This window comes from Sander vitreus, chromosome 14, assembly GCF_031162955.1.
Source record: "Sander vitreus isolate 19-12246 chromosome 14, sanVit1, whole genome shotgun sequence".
In the NCBI taxonomy this organism is placed as follows: domain Eukaryota; kingdom Metazoa; phylum Chordata; class Actinopteri; order Perciformes; family Percidae; genus Sander; species Sander vitreus.
In genome coordinates, this window is record NC_135868.1 from 17,360,153 (window position 1) to 17,373,975 (window position 13,823).

The 13,823-nt window shown below is 42.1% G+C and overlaps 1 protein-coding gene across 2 annotated transcripts; it reads right to left on the reverse strand.

The window, feature by feature from the left end:
• Window positions 1–1,063: 1,063 nt before the first annotated feature.
• dync1li1 (dynein, cytoplasmic 1, light intermediate chain 1) lies at window positions 1,064–8,797 on the reverse strand. Of its 2 annotated transcripts, XM_078268040.1 has the most exons (13): window positions 8,656–8,797; window positions 8,333–8,406; window positions 6,666–6,782; window positions 6,294–6,524; window positions 5,872–6,026; window positions 5,539–5,632; window positions 4,724–4,859; window positions 4,526–4,637; window positions 4,206–4,265; window positions 4,023–4,067; window positions 3,809–3,896; window positions 3,582–3,704; window positions 1,064–2,384 (listed from the first exon to the last, which is right to left on the reverse strand). In XM_078268040.1, exons 1-13 carry the CDS (start codon window positions 8,757–8,759, stop codon window positions 2,266–2,268), a joined length of 1,458 nt encoding a protein of 485 aa, XP_078124166.1. In that variant the 5' UTR covers window positions 8,760–8,797; the 3' UTR covers window positions 1,064–2,265. The 2 variants fall into 2 exon arrangements, with proteins under 2 accessions (XP_078124166.1, XP_078124167.1); XM_078268041.1 differs by lacking the exon at window positions 8,333–8,406 and having other exon boundaries at window positions 8,656–8,771.
• Between the last annotated feature and the right edge of the window lie 5,026 nt (window positions 8,798–13,823).

Sequence of the window (13,823 nt, forward strand, 5' to 3'; positions counted from 1 at the left end):
ACTGTGGCTATTTCTATATTTAGTCCATTTTATTTACCCAAGTTGACAAATATAGCATGGTAAACAGAAAAGACAATAGAAACCACAACTACCTGATAGTTCACTATCACATATACTAAAAGAAAGCACAAATGCTGTATGTCTGCAAGGTACCATCAGAAAATTAGGCTGGCCATCATCAGGAACCGTTCCTACAAACATTTACCCCGATTTTTTTTATATAATAGGAATGCAAACCCCTTTCATACACATGTATTCATTTATTTGGCAAAATGAATCGCTTATTCTTTGCAAGTGCATATTAGGTTTGAGATCATGTCCAGTCTTCTAAAGATAATGAAAATGTATTTTTTGGCTTTCTGCAGAATAAAGAAGAGAACTTATTCCAATACAAGACACTAGAGGACTCTATAAATATACTGTACATAAATTAAATCAGCCCAGCCCCCCTTTAGAGCAGTTAAGAGATCAGAGATGGCAGAGATCAGAATCTGCCAGACAGCAACAGCCAGTGTCTCCACAGGGTGGACAAAATAACAGAAACTACTAACAATACAATAACCCTGCAGCAAATACCTCATCTTTGAGCTTAATGGCCTCAAAAATGCCAATTTAATAGAATCAATACATCTGAGAGACAACAAAAAACATGAGCATCAAAGTTATTTGCAGAGCAACGGTATTTTAAGGCGTTTCGGTGACTCTGTGCACCCAAATGTCTTTTCCTCCATTACCCTTTTTTCTGCCTGAGGAAGCGCTGGACTCAAAACTAGTAGTGCCTATGACACTATCTGCTTGTTATATTTCAGCCATTCATATGTCCATTTTCTGCTATTTGGACGTTTTCTTCCAAGTTTCCAATAATTTCATTCTTTGAAAACAAGAAAATTCACTGCCTTGCACAAGGTCACTGAAGCAGGTAGATGGTTGCCAACATGGGCTAATAATCTAACTGAAGATTTTTGTTTTCCATAACAATTCCCCATCACAAAATATGACTTATTCGCAGTGAGGAGAAGAGAAATGATTGATAAAAACAAATAAACAAAGACAAAGAGAGAAGTCAGGTGGATGAATCCGAATAAATACACCTTTTATTTGACTGATTAACAGATCTGATTATACAAACGCCAACACAGAGCTCTGAAATAACAGGACCAATCAGCGAGACAATGACTGTACATTCTTGGTTTGACCCTCCCTTATTCTGACCCTCTTGCCCACCCACCACCCCCCGCCCGCAGTAACTATGGAACTGAATCACTAGTGCTTCTTTCTGTACAAGTAAAGCTCACCTACCCTCTACAACCCTCTACCACCCTCCCTTTTCAGTGCACCGTCTGTTATCTACAGGTTTGGCCAAATGTAGAACTGGGTGCCATGATGGACCTTAAGTGCCCTCTACACAGGACTAGTGTATATGTGTTGTCATGTTTGTTGTGTGCAGTCTAGCAGACAGTGCTGCTGTCATAATAGTGTGTGCACTGTTTTAAGAGCTTGTAGTGTAATAGCATAGTAATGTTTTTGCATTTTGGTTGAAATGCAACCAGCCAAAAATCTCTCGACACACAAGTCTAGGTTGAAGTAACTTCCTTAAATCTTAAGTCTCACTCTCTCTCTATCGCTCACACACACACACACGCACGGACACACGCACACGCAAATACTGGTATGTTTGTCCCTTCATCTTCAAAAACAAGACTGTTTGCAATTTAGTTTCAGGCATGTTTTTTTTGTTCTCTATCTCTTCCTCTGGCCAAGCATGACTTGCCGCACATACATCATCACACAATCCTTCCTATGGTACCCTTTAGCAGTTCCTACTGTAAAAACACTAACTGTACCATCACAAGAAATGGATGGACAAAACACCCTCACTTGCATTCCTGTAATCAATCTTTCTCAACCCACCTCCTTCTTCTTCTCCTCCACACCCCCATTGGTCCACCATACCCATTTACTCTCATGTAACAGACAGTCTTGTATGTAACAGTGACAAATACTCGCCCTCAGCGCAACAGCCAGGAGGAGAAAAGAGGGGGGAGGGAGAACAAGGTGTGGGAAAAGGAGTAGGGGAAGAGAGGGCGAGTTTTTCTCCTTGAGGAGAAAGCGAAAGGAGAGAATGGGGAGAGGAAAACTGCGTGCCCACATCCCTCTTTCTCCCCACATCTTTGTGATGGAGTGGAGGGAGGAAGAACAAGGGAGGTGGAAGGTGACTGAGGTGGATAGGGGAGAGACGGAGAGCAGGGTGACGTGTGTTGGTCTTCATGTGTCCTGGCCGTCGGTGGCAGGGGTGTCGTTGGCATTGGGCAAGTCTGAGTCGGTCTCCCGGCTGGATATGCGGTCCAGCTCCGCCTGTACGTCGCTTAGGCCCAGCTTTGAACCTGCATCAAGTGTGGGTAGATACATAAAAAAAAAAAAGTACTATATCACAGCAAACAAGTATTTTGGCCAGTGTGATAAATTACACAACATTGAGTGGTTAAGGCACAAAGGCTATACACATGACCTTTGGTAATACTGAATGTATTTTCATTTTGTTTGCATTTTAGTTCTTATTGCATTATTATGCATCAAACATACCTTTACAGTTGTCCTTATTGAAAGAGACAAATGTGTCTTTGTTAACCATTGTATGACAGAGCTGCAATTGAATAAGTGCGCTGTATGTTTAATGTAGTAGTACCAATATGATCTACAGTGTCTAGTTCAAAACAGGCCAAAGTGGCAGGTAGACCCTATTTACGGTAATTTTGAGCTTGTCTGATGAGTTTTAAAGTTGCATTGTTAAAAATATAAAGATATGGTTCTAACTGAAAATGATCTGCCTTCATTTTCCAGCCATTTCACAGAGAATGAATACATATTAGGTATACAGTATAAATATAGTATATGGCCAATATGTTGAAAAGTATCAAGATATTTTTTTTCCTAGAAATCACTGTGTCTTCACACACACACACACACACACACACACACACACACACACACAACCCCTCAACCATAACATCATCCCTTATTTCTTTTTCATGGGACACCCCTCACCCTACTCCCAATGTCCAAAACAGTTCTGTCCACTGTTTATATATAAACCATGTTGGTCCACAGTACATCAACTAATGTTCCTGTTTGGAGGGACGAGTGAAACACACACACACACACACACACACACACACACACACACACACACACACACACACACACACACACACACACACACACACACACACACACACCTTAACATGACTAGTGCATACAAATACACACATTATAAGTGATGTCAACAGTGAGATTGCACAATAGACTATGAGCATTAGAATGACAGAGCTACAGACAGGCATAAAGACGAGGGCTGTTTGTTTGAACCCTTTTATGATTTCCTTTACCATGTGTCATGTGGAGGACAAGAGAGTAAAGAGGTGAGAAAATGAAGGATGGCAGATGGGAGGTAGAAACCAAAAAGAAGCGATGAGGAGTAACTGAAAATGGCATTAAACCCCAAAAAACACATGAGCACTTTTTCTCTATTCAACAAAACCAGAGTAATGTATCAACCTCTACCACCTAGTGTGCATTCTCACCTGACTTGCGTACTGTTCCTGGTGTGTTGTTACCGCCACCTGGCGTCCCGGGCCCCCCTGTCCCTGCTTTCTTTGTCAGTAGACTGTTGAAGAAGTTGGCCAACACACCCTCACTAGTCTGACCTGCAGCATACAGAGACTAGAGTTAAAAACACACATACACACAAAGCAATGCACCGACTACGCAAATGGTCATGGGTTGATGTGTGCAGCGATGAAATGCATACCCGACTGTGGCATGGCGTTAGCTACGTTGGCCGCTGCGGAACGATTACTCGTCCTGGGGGAGCCAGTGGGTGCTCTACTGGTGGTGTCCTATGAACGACACACACACACACACACACACACACACACACACACACACACACACACACACACGAGCTTTCCTTTATCTTATGAGCCAAAACTAGGAAAAAAGAAAAAGAAAAGAGGAGCACTCACCACTGGTCGCCCTGCTGTCACAGCGGGCTGTTTGGCAAGCAGCGACTGCAAATTAGAGCACAATATGCACACTCACTCCAATTAGTATTAATTAACATATCAGGACCCTTCAGTCAGATTTAATTGGAGTACAGACAAGCAGCAAACCAAATGACATTAACACAACAGGAAATGTTTTCTGACCTGCAGTTTTACCAGAAACACTTGGTCATCTTCTGCCTGAATCTCCTTTTCATGTACAATCTGGTGACAAGCAAGATAAAAAAATATATTTTTAAAATCGCTTAAAGGCCTTCTTTATAGCTCTACAACAGCTAATAAATTAGATTGGATAAAACTCTCATGATCCCTGCAGGGATATTAGGTAAAGCTTAGCACATGGAAATTGATGCAGGAGGTAATGAAACATACTATTACAGCAATAATCAATCTGTTGCACTGTAAGCTTAGCTTGCCTTAGATGATCTTTCAAAGTTAGCCTTTTTTTTTGTGGGTGCCTGTACCTTTCTGACTGGCGGTTTGACTATTACTTCCTCAAAGCTGTCGTCTGCTTTTACTGTCTGAAAGTTCTCGTGAAGTATGGCAATCTTCTTTTCATTGTCCCAACCTGATGGACTGAGAAAGCAGAGGAAGGGTTACAAACCAAATACAGGTGGCCCCACAGTCCTAGCATGTATACACACACACAAAGGCAGGCTTACATGAAGACAGCATCTCTTTCCACCACTTGTGCCGGGCAGTGGAAGGGAAAGCCGTACAGTCTGTGGACCAGATATTTGTACAGGATGTCCAGGTTTTTCATCTCCTTCACTGATGTGTAAACCAGAGATGCACCGTCTGACATGACTGTCAAGGATATTTTCAACACCACCATCGAAAAAATAAGACTTACACCACAGTGACAGAAAACCTACATCTCTTAATATCAGAGATACAGAAAGAAATACAGATTCCAGCTTTGACTAATTGCTACCAGTACACAAAACAACCAAGGCCATGTGCAATATTGGCTCATTTTCAAAAGCAATAACCCTTGAAAATCTAATACTGTTTCCACTCAGCATTGACTGGAGAAATTATTCTGAAAAACAAACAATTTCAAGCAGTACTGGGTATTCTATGACTTTTATGGAACTCTCTTTGCAACAAAGCAATATCAACAACGGTTCAGATACAGATACAGCTTACAGTGGTCAAAATACTGCAATAAAGGTACTGCTGGGAATTTGGCCTGAGAACAAAACACCACAACTGCCAGTCACTCAGTTGTACCACCATCCTTCATGACTGAACAGTTGGGTATTAGGAGAGTACAGGCCAAAATGTGAATGAATGTCTTAAATTTCAGCATTTGACAGGAAAACTGCAGTCAGTGGTATTGATCAACAGCCCCATTAAAATCCATGCACTGTTCTTTGACCAATAGTTACATTTTGTTTTCTGACACTATAAATTTGAGTTTGTGCACTTTTTCTAGTTTGTTCACTCTTCAGAAACAATGTTCAGTGAAGGATACACTGCAGACAGAAACGTCTGATGTGAGACTGGATGAGGTCCAGGTGTTCGTCTCTGTAGTCGTGCTCCTTCTCCAATGTACTGATGGCGTCACACTGAGGACAAATAAGTAGGTGTGAGACACGAGTGAATGTGAGCAAGTAGATGCAATGGAAAAGGACCATTCCATTTTGAAATGATTTAACAATTCCACACAGGTTTCATTAGTCCAAGAATAATGGACAGCACATTGAGAACCAAGTACACTTAGATTTTAAAAGTAAAATATGTTCCCACACATAAGCTATGTTTATAAGCCAGCAATAAGGGTGTGTGTGTGTGTGTGTGTGTGTACCTTGGTGCAGACCACCACCACTGGTATTCCCAGGTTGTGTGTGAGTGTGTTGTCTCCTAACGGCAGTAGCACACTCTCCTCCTCTTCACTCCTCCTCTGCAGGGTGCCATCCTCCCCACTGCCTGGCTCTGTGTACTCCTGGAACTGTTTTACAACTACACACAAGCACAACATTAAGATACACAAATAATGATGAAGCAAAGACCTGGCATGGGTTATCATTTTAAATGTGGCATTATTATTTTCATAACTGGCCTCTTTAGACAAAACCCAGTCCAATGTAAAGCTTTTTACAAAGGCTTTGATAAAGAGGTTCCTTATTCAAGAAGTGTTTTCATACTGCTAAGAGCATTTTCCGTGAAGACACGTACAGTTTTCAACTTTATCTACTCGTCAGCCTGACTGCTGTCAGTATGACTCACGTCTGTGCTCCAGCTCCCGCAGTGTTTCCGGGGCGACCCGGAGTTTATCGATGTGTTCCCTAGCGACGGCGGCCCACTTCTGGAGAGAGTCCAGGGCGTTCCATGGCCGCGACATGTCAACTGTTATCAGCAGCAACGTGTTGCCGATTGAGTCCACTGGCACAGCTACTCCCTGCAGACCTTTGTGGTAAAGGTCTCCGTCTAACACCCAGGCATTACACCTAGTTTGGTCTAAAGACACACACATACACACACACACGTAAAGACAAATACATTACAGAGATATGCTGTTGTGTAAAAACAAACAAACACAAGACTACATGGATTTTAAACATTTATTGGGTCTATGGACTGCAAGTAGTTGCTGGTTACCATCAATGTCGTCGTCATGGACACTGAAGTAGAGGTATTCCAGGCCACGCCCTTTCATGAACTCTTCAACCCCCTGCAGTTTTGCAACCAAGGCTGTCTTCCCCGAACCCACCTCACCTAAACACACACATAACATCAGTTTTAAAAAAGAAAAAAAAGAATTATGGATAGTAGACAAATTATGGGTAGTAGCCTCATCCATGCCAGAATTCACTGCTATAATTATATTAATATTGGAGTTTAGTACCTTAACCATATATGTTTTCAGTTTGAATAAAGGGGAGCAAGAATTCAAATTTGGCAAAAGCATTTTAAGTGACATACTAACTGAAGCCAACACACCACACCACTGCTGAACGTGGACGATTTGCCCATGCAACCTGCTGCCCTCTATCATGCTATGAGCTGTACTAGTAACACACTTCAGGATTAATAGAAATAGTATGGTGTTCATCACACACTATCCAAAATTAGGATTGCACAAAACTGCACAAATATAGGGTTGCAACTAATATTTTAATTAACGAATACTCTGCACATTACATTCATTTATTAATCATTTAGTTTATAAAATGTCAGGAAATAGTGGCAACTGCCAATTACAATTTCCTGAACATCAACCAACAGTCCAAAACCAAAGATATTATTTTTACTGTCACAAGAATCCTTACATTTGAGAAGCTGAAACTGAAAATGTTTGGCATGTTTGCTTGATTACTTAAGCAATTAATTGATTAGAAAAATAGTTTGATATATTTTCTGTCAATCACCTAATTGATTAATCACTAATTGTTTCAGCACTAAACAAATGAAGTGTAGCACACAATCCCCTTGACTAGAGCCACACAGCTTCATTATATTATTTTCATGAAGGATCAACAGCCCTAATATACTGTTGTATATCTTTTGACAATGGACTGTATCTGCATTTGTCCTGGCATCATTGCTAACCTCAACGCTGACAGCATGCCATTGTTATTGTGTATGTTATAAGGCCAAGGCTGCATCCATTCTTGCACTAAGCCATATTATGTCAACAGGGGGACTCAATGCATCATACGGGCAGATCTTGCTGATGTTGACATGGATAGCATAACAGACAAATGGCTGTAAAGCCATACGTCGGTAACCAACTCGCCGATTAGCTGGAATGGGTAGCAGGCTGCGGATTATCCCAGGCGGATGTGTAGACAGTGTGTGTGTTTGTGTGGACGACAGCGGGACACGAGGATCGAGCGAGACGGGGAGGCACCCTTTCTGCCTCTCAGTCACATAAAGCCCCGCGGCCGCGTTAAAAAAACACAGGCTGATGGTTTGTCTTGTCCCCTCAGCATCATCTCCACCTAACTGCTATAGCATCACTGGATGCTAGTATGACTTGCAGTGTTTCAAAGCGGCCCGATTCTCTCTCAAGATGATGATTGATTGTATGCATGTATGTATGTGTGCATGCGCGTGTGCGCGTGTGTTCAGGAAAATACACCTGTCTCTCTCTGCTAGCCGACGCACCCGCTACCAGGTTTGAACACAAAAGCACCATCAGTCATCAGTCCAGAATAAGCTAGCTTAGCTATCGAGCAGTATAATAAGTCTACCAGGATGAGATGATCACCAGGCTAGCGATGCTTACTGGCTAGCTAGGAGACTGCAGACATACAGATACCCACCCATAACCAGGACATTTTTCCCAGACGGTAGCTTAGATCTTGAATGGGTTGACACTTCACTCAGGATGGTGGACCTGCAGACAGAGCAACCCCGTTACAACACGGGCAAATAAGGCTTCTTCATTCATGAACAAACAACGACTGACAGCGAGGAGCTAAAGTGAGCTAGTGCTGCTGTGTCACCAGTGCCCAGCCAGTCTGGTGCTGATGCTAGCTAGCCTCGTTAGCAAGCTAGCTGTCAAACCATCCTCATCCCAACAATGGACCATCTGCGCCCACAAACCCTGCTCATAATAACCTATCTTAAAAGACCAATCGCCCACCATAAGTCCTGTCCGTCATCCTCCTCTGGGTTGGAGTTCTCCAGTGTGCTCTTAGGTCCAGTTGAGGTGGAGGATAATAATGCACTCCTCCCTGAAGTCGCCATCTTCGCAGGGCTTGCAAACCGACCAGAGCGCCCGGATGTAGCTAGCAGTTGTGTGCTAACCTAGCCTGGTGCACCGCACACCGGGGCCGGGGCGTGGTCCTGCCCGCACAAAGCTGGGGTCCTTGCTCCAGACATAAAATTATCTCATCCGCAAAGTGACAGACGGGATTGTCCATCCACCCCAAGTTATGTACAGATTGCGAGTCTACAAACTGTTATATTATTAACTTATCAAAAAACAAATGTGACACAGGCTAAAGGGGGCATAATATTATGTAGACTTGTGTAAATTGGGATATTGGGATACATAAATAATGAACCAAATTAGTACAAAGCCCAGCGAGAATAAGGCTATTTTGCTAGTGTAGCTTTGCGTGTCCCGGCCGATTTATCAGAGTAAGGATAACTGGGCTTTCAAAAAAGCCACACAAATCCTAAAATCGTTGTCTTATAATGCCTTGATTTGTGAATAATATGGCACCGGGCCTAAGCCTACAGGATAGATAACGCTGGAATAGCCTACCATTTGGATGCACTAGCATAAACTATTAGAGGTTGAGATCGAGCACCAATGATTTACAGGTTAGACAACATAACAGAACGATAACACAAGGAAAATAAGTGAATCAATCCAAATTGCAGCCCTATTAAAATCTAAAGTAGGCCTATACACTTAATTAGGCTATTTAGTTTTTAATAAGGCCGATTAGAAGTCATGCAGTGAGCGGTCAGCACATTAAAATCTGAATAAGAACTTCCATAAAGGTTAGTGCCACGTTACTTTTATTTATAAAATAGCTGATAAGCTGATGAGTATAGTTGGAGACCACACGGAAATTGAAATAATTGAACCGACTAAATAGACAAAAAAGCAAATGTGATATATAGTGTTGAGAAACGTTTTTAATTCGTCTACACCATGAATCTGATGGGCACAGCGTGAACTTTGAATTAACAACCAAGCGGTCTCAGGTGTGCGGTCATCACTTATTATAAAACCGCTGAAGCATATCGCAGCCAATCAAAGCTGAGAACCGGAAAATCAGTTTTTAGTGTCCGTTCACTCTAACATCCACGAGATGGCGCTGATACACTGTGCTCGGAGCTCGCTGGTCCCAGGGTACGGTGCGCTCTCTGCGGCCCCCGATGGAGCCAGCGGATTACGAACTCTAGTTAAGTGAAGCACCGTCCTCCCCCTCCTCCCCATCTTTCAACCAGAGTAAACCCAGTAGCACGGAGCGCATCCTCGCCGTGCTCGCCCTGTGGGAATTCTGTTTGGCTGTCAGTGGCAAACCGGCCGAGCTTTGCAGTGTGGGGGACTGAGGAAAACATATAGACAAAGAGTGAGGAAAGGGAGATGGGTCCGGAGGCAGTGAGGCATCCGTAATTGTCAAGCAGGCTAAACGGTGTTGAAGTTCTTCGGCTCCGCTCGGATCTTTTCTCCAGGTGAAGGTGAGTTTTCTCTCTGCAGGAGATAGGAGCAGCCCGGATGGTGCATGTCTTATCCCGCTGCATGAGAGTATGGAGGCTATTCCAAACATTTGGCAGGACATCTTTATTGTCCAATAAGTGAAAGACATATGATGACATTAGATGTTTATGGCCGGATCTGTAGCCTATCATGTTTATTGTTTTATTTATTTATTTATTTAATTTAATTATGTATTACTTATTCTGTAGAATAAAATGGACCATAAAACTATAGGCTAATTGTTACTATCCGGCAACAACATATTATTCTAAAGAAATCTACAGTGATTTGAGAGATTATTTTTTTTGAGAAAATACTGGAAAAGACCTTGTAGGCTATGCTCTTAGAAAGTCTCTGCTTTAATTTATTTTGGCTGGAGTCATAAAACAAGATAACAAAAATCTGCTTTATTCTCTGTCTCTCTTTTCCTTTCCTCTGCTTCATTCACTCTCACTTGCTTGCCTTTCCCCAATTTTCTCTCTCACTCCATCTCTCTAATCCCCCCTCTCACAACCTCTGTCTCCTCACACTCATTGCTTCTCTCTCTGTCAGCTCTAATAACACTGTGAGCTCGCAACACTAGACTGCTTCACTTCTGATACTCTCCTCTGTCTTTTCTCACACCCAGCCGCCTTTCCTGTATCCACTCTTTCATCTGACACCTGTCATGATTAATGTTCCACATAGGGTGTGCATAACATGCCATATCGTTCTTTAGCTATTGATGCCTGTACTGTGTCTGGATGGCGATGGTACTCCTCTGATAATCAATATGTGACAGAGCAGTTACAGTATTTAAATGTTATGGAACTGTGGCTAAATCATTAATTTCACATCTGCCACAGTCACTCTACACACGTGCACATGTGAAGGTGAATGGTCACGCACACACACACACACACACACACACACACACACACACACACACACACACACACACACACACACACACAGAGTCAAGGGTCATGGCAATTAACCTCTGAGCCTTGATTGATTGTCACAGTGTGGAGATTAAGAGCTGACAGTAAGGAGCCTTGTAAGGATTTTTAGACATCTTATACCACCCGGCAATCAATCATTACTATTCTGGTTTTTGTTTGGGTATTACTGTATTTGAATTTACACACATATTTCAGAGCACAGAAAACAACGCATTCAGGCTCTAATGCTACAATTTGTTCATCTTTGTTAGTGGTGGTAGCATCTATAAATCTTTTCTCTGCAGTCATATTACTTGTCAAATGTTAAAAACATGCCCTGTTATTCTATAAATTCATACAATAGCTTATTGGGGGAGGGGAGACTTGATATGTACTGTATGTACTGTAATACCAAGCAGGGTTGAAGAATTAGGAGCTGTACTTTGACTGAATTTGTTTTGTTTTCCACCTGTGACAACGTGTGATATGAAAATTCATTGTCACCTCTGGCAATGCGCAACATATGTGACAGCTGATCTAAAGGCAGATCCCACACACAGCTCTTTTAGAGTAGCTGTAAATATCTTCCACATCCGCCGTCACTTACCAGTGTCACCTGCTGTCACTGGAACAGACAGGCATATGCTGCTTCGCGCAAACACACACACACACACACACACACACACACACACACACACACACACACGTGCAAACATGTCACCACCCTGCATCGGGGCACATACGGAAACACAACTAACGACACGCCACTTACACACAGGTTTGCTGTATGTCACACACATGCCCTTTTGCTCTGTTTTACGCCTGTTTCTCTGTATACAACCCATTCAGTGAGCTTAGCTAAAAATAATCACCACCAGCCAACACACATATAGAACATGAATTATGGAAGACAGAGGGAGAGAGAGAGACATTCAGGTCAGATTCAGACCCAGTTCCAAGAGCTTCACTCCCCAAGGATGGTACTACTAGACCGCTGCATTAATATTCAGTTTGTACCATGTAGCACATCAGACCTGCGGTTATCCTTGTTTGGAACTAACTGGACTGCTATAGTTTCAGCCCAGTTCTCCATGTACAGTATGTAGCCTACTGGGAAAATGGATCCATGCATTTTAAGATTATTATTTTTACAATTATTATTATACATGCAATGCAGTGTTTCCATAATGGTAATAAATGTATAGTGTCAACTGGATCCTGCTTTAGAAATTGTAGCCTTTAAGTAAAGAGCACATGTTGAGAGGTCATTTAAGTATTATTGATGATGCTACAGTGCAAGTGTACAATCTACTGTATTGTACTAAGTGTACTGTTCTGTACTTTACTGGTCGATACCTGTGTCATATCTTTCCATTACATAAGAAGCTACAGGGGAAGGTTAGCTTATCTTAGCATAAAAGCAGGGAAACAGATAAATTTACTTTGTCTAAAGGTAACAAAATCCATCTAAAGCTCACTCAAAGATTTTAACCTCTAGACATGCTAGCTTTTTTTCAGTCTTTCTGCTATGCTAAGCTAAGCTAAGTGTCTCCTGGCTGTAGCGTCATACTGTATCTAACAGACAGACATGAGAGTGGTATCAGTCTTCTCTTCGAAAGCGAATAAGCTCATATCCCAAAATGTTGAACTATCCCTTTAAAGGTCCTGCACACCCACACAGGTGTTTTAACTACTTCTTAATAATTACATCTCTGGTCAGGTTGGAGGTTGGTGGAGTTATGCTGGAAATTACGTCAAGTCACAAGAGAATCATTAAGAACTATAACAGTGTTGATTTTTACACTCGAACGGGTGCAACAAAACAAGAGGAGAGTGAGGAAGATGTCACTCAAGCTGAGTCTGCACACACCCACCCAGGTCTAATTAAGCAGAATAATTGAAAACACCTGTGTGGGTGGTTGATGGATGTGCAGCGCCTTTAAGATCAAGAGTAACCCCTTGTTACACATGAAACATTATTGCCATGCGTGTGTCAAATTGACCATCAAGCTCCCGTGAGATGTGTTATATTGTCGAATACCTGGAAGAAGTAGCTAGATTTGGGGTAGAAAATGAGAGCTTTTGAACAAACGAAAAGTGGCAGACATTGTGACGATGAGCCATTTCATTTGCAGCTTTTACTGTAAAATGTGATTTTAAACTCATTTCTTGATTCATTCAATTCATTTCTCATTAACATGAGGGAAAACTATTTCGATGTCGCAGCGATTAGATGCTTGATGGTATTCTATTTTGGGATTGTGAACATTATACACTCTGATGAAACCTGAGGAGAATCCTCGCCGATTCGTTCTGGTTACTCAGCAGAGATAAGTGTGTGTGTGTGTGTGTGTGTGTGTGTGTGTGTGTGTGTGTGTGTGTGTGTGTGTGTGTGTGTGTGTGTGTGTGTGTGTACATGTGTGCATTTGTATGCAAATGTATATGGAATGTGTACCTCCAAATGCATTTTTGCATTAACATGAAAAGGCTTAATTGTGTTTGTTTATGTTCATGCCGGACAGTATGTGTGTATTTGTTATTTGGGGACCTTGTCTGATATTCAGTAGCTTCAGAGCCCTGACCTTGAACAGTTTGAGTGCTGTCTGCTTAGTCAGGACCTCTGCATCTGCTCATGTCAAAGCAAACAACAGTTCAAATGCACTGCAGTGCATG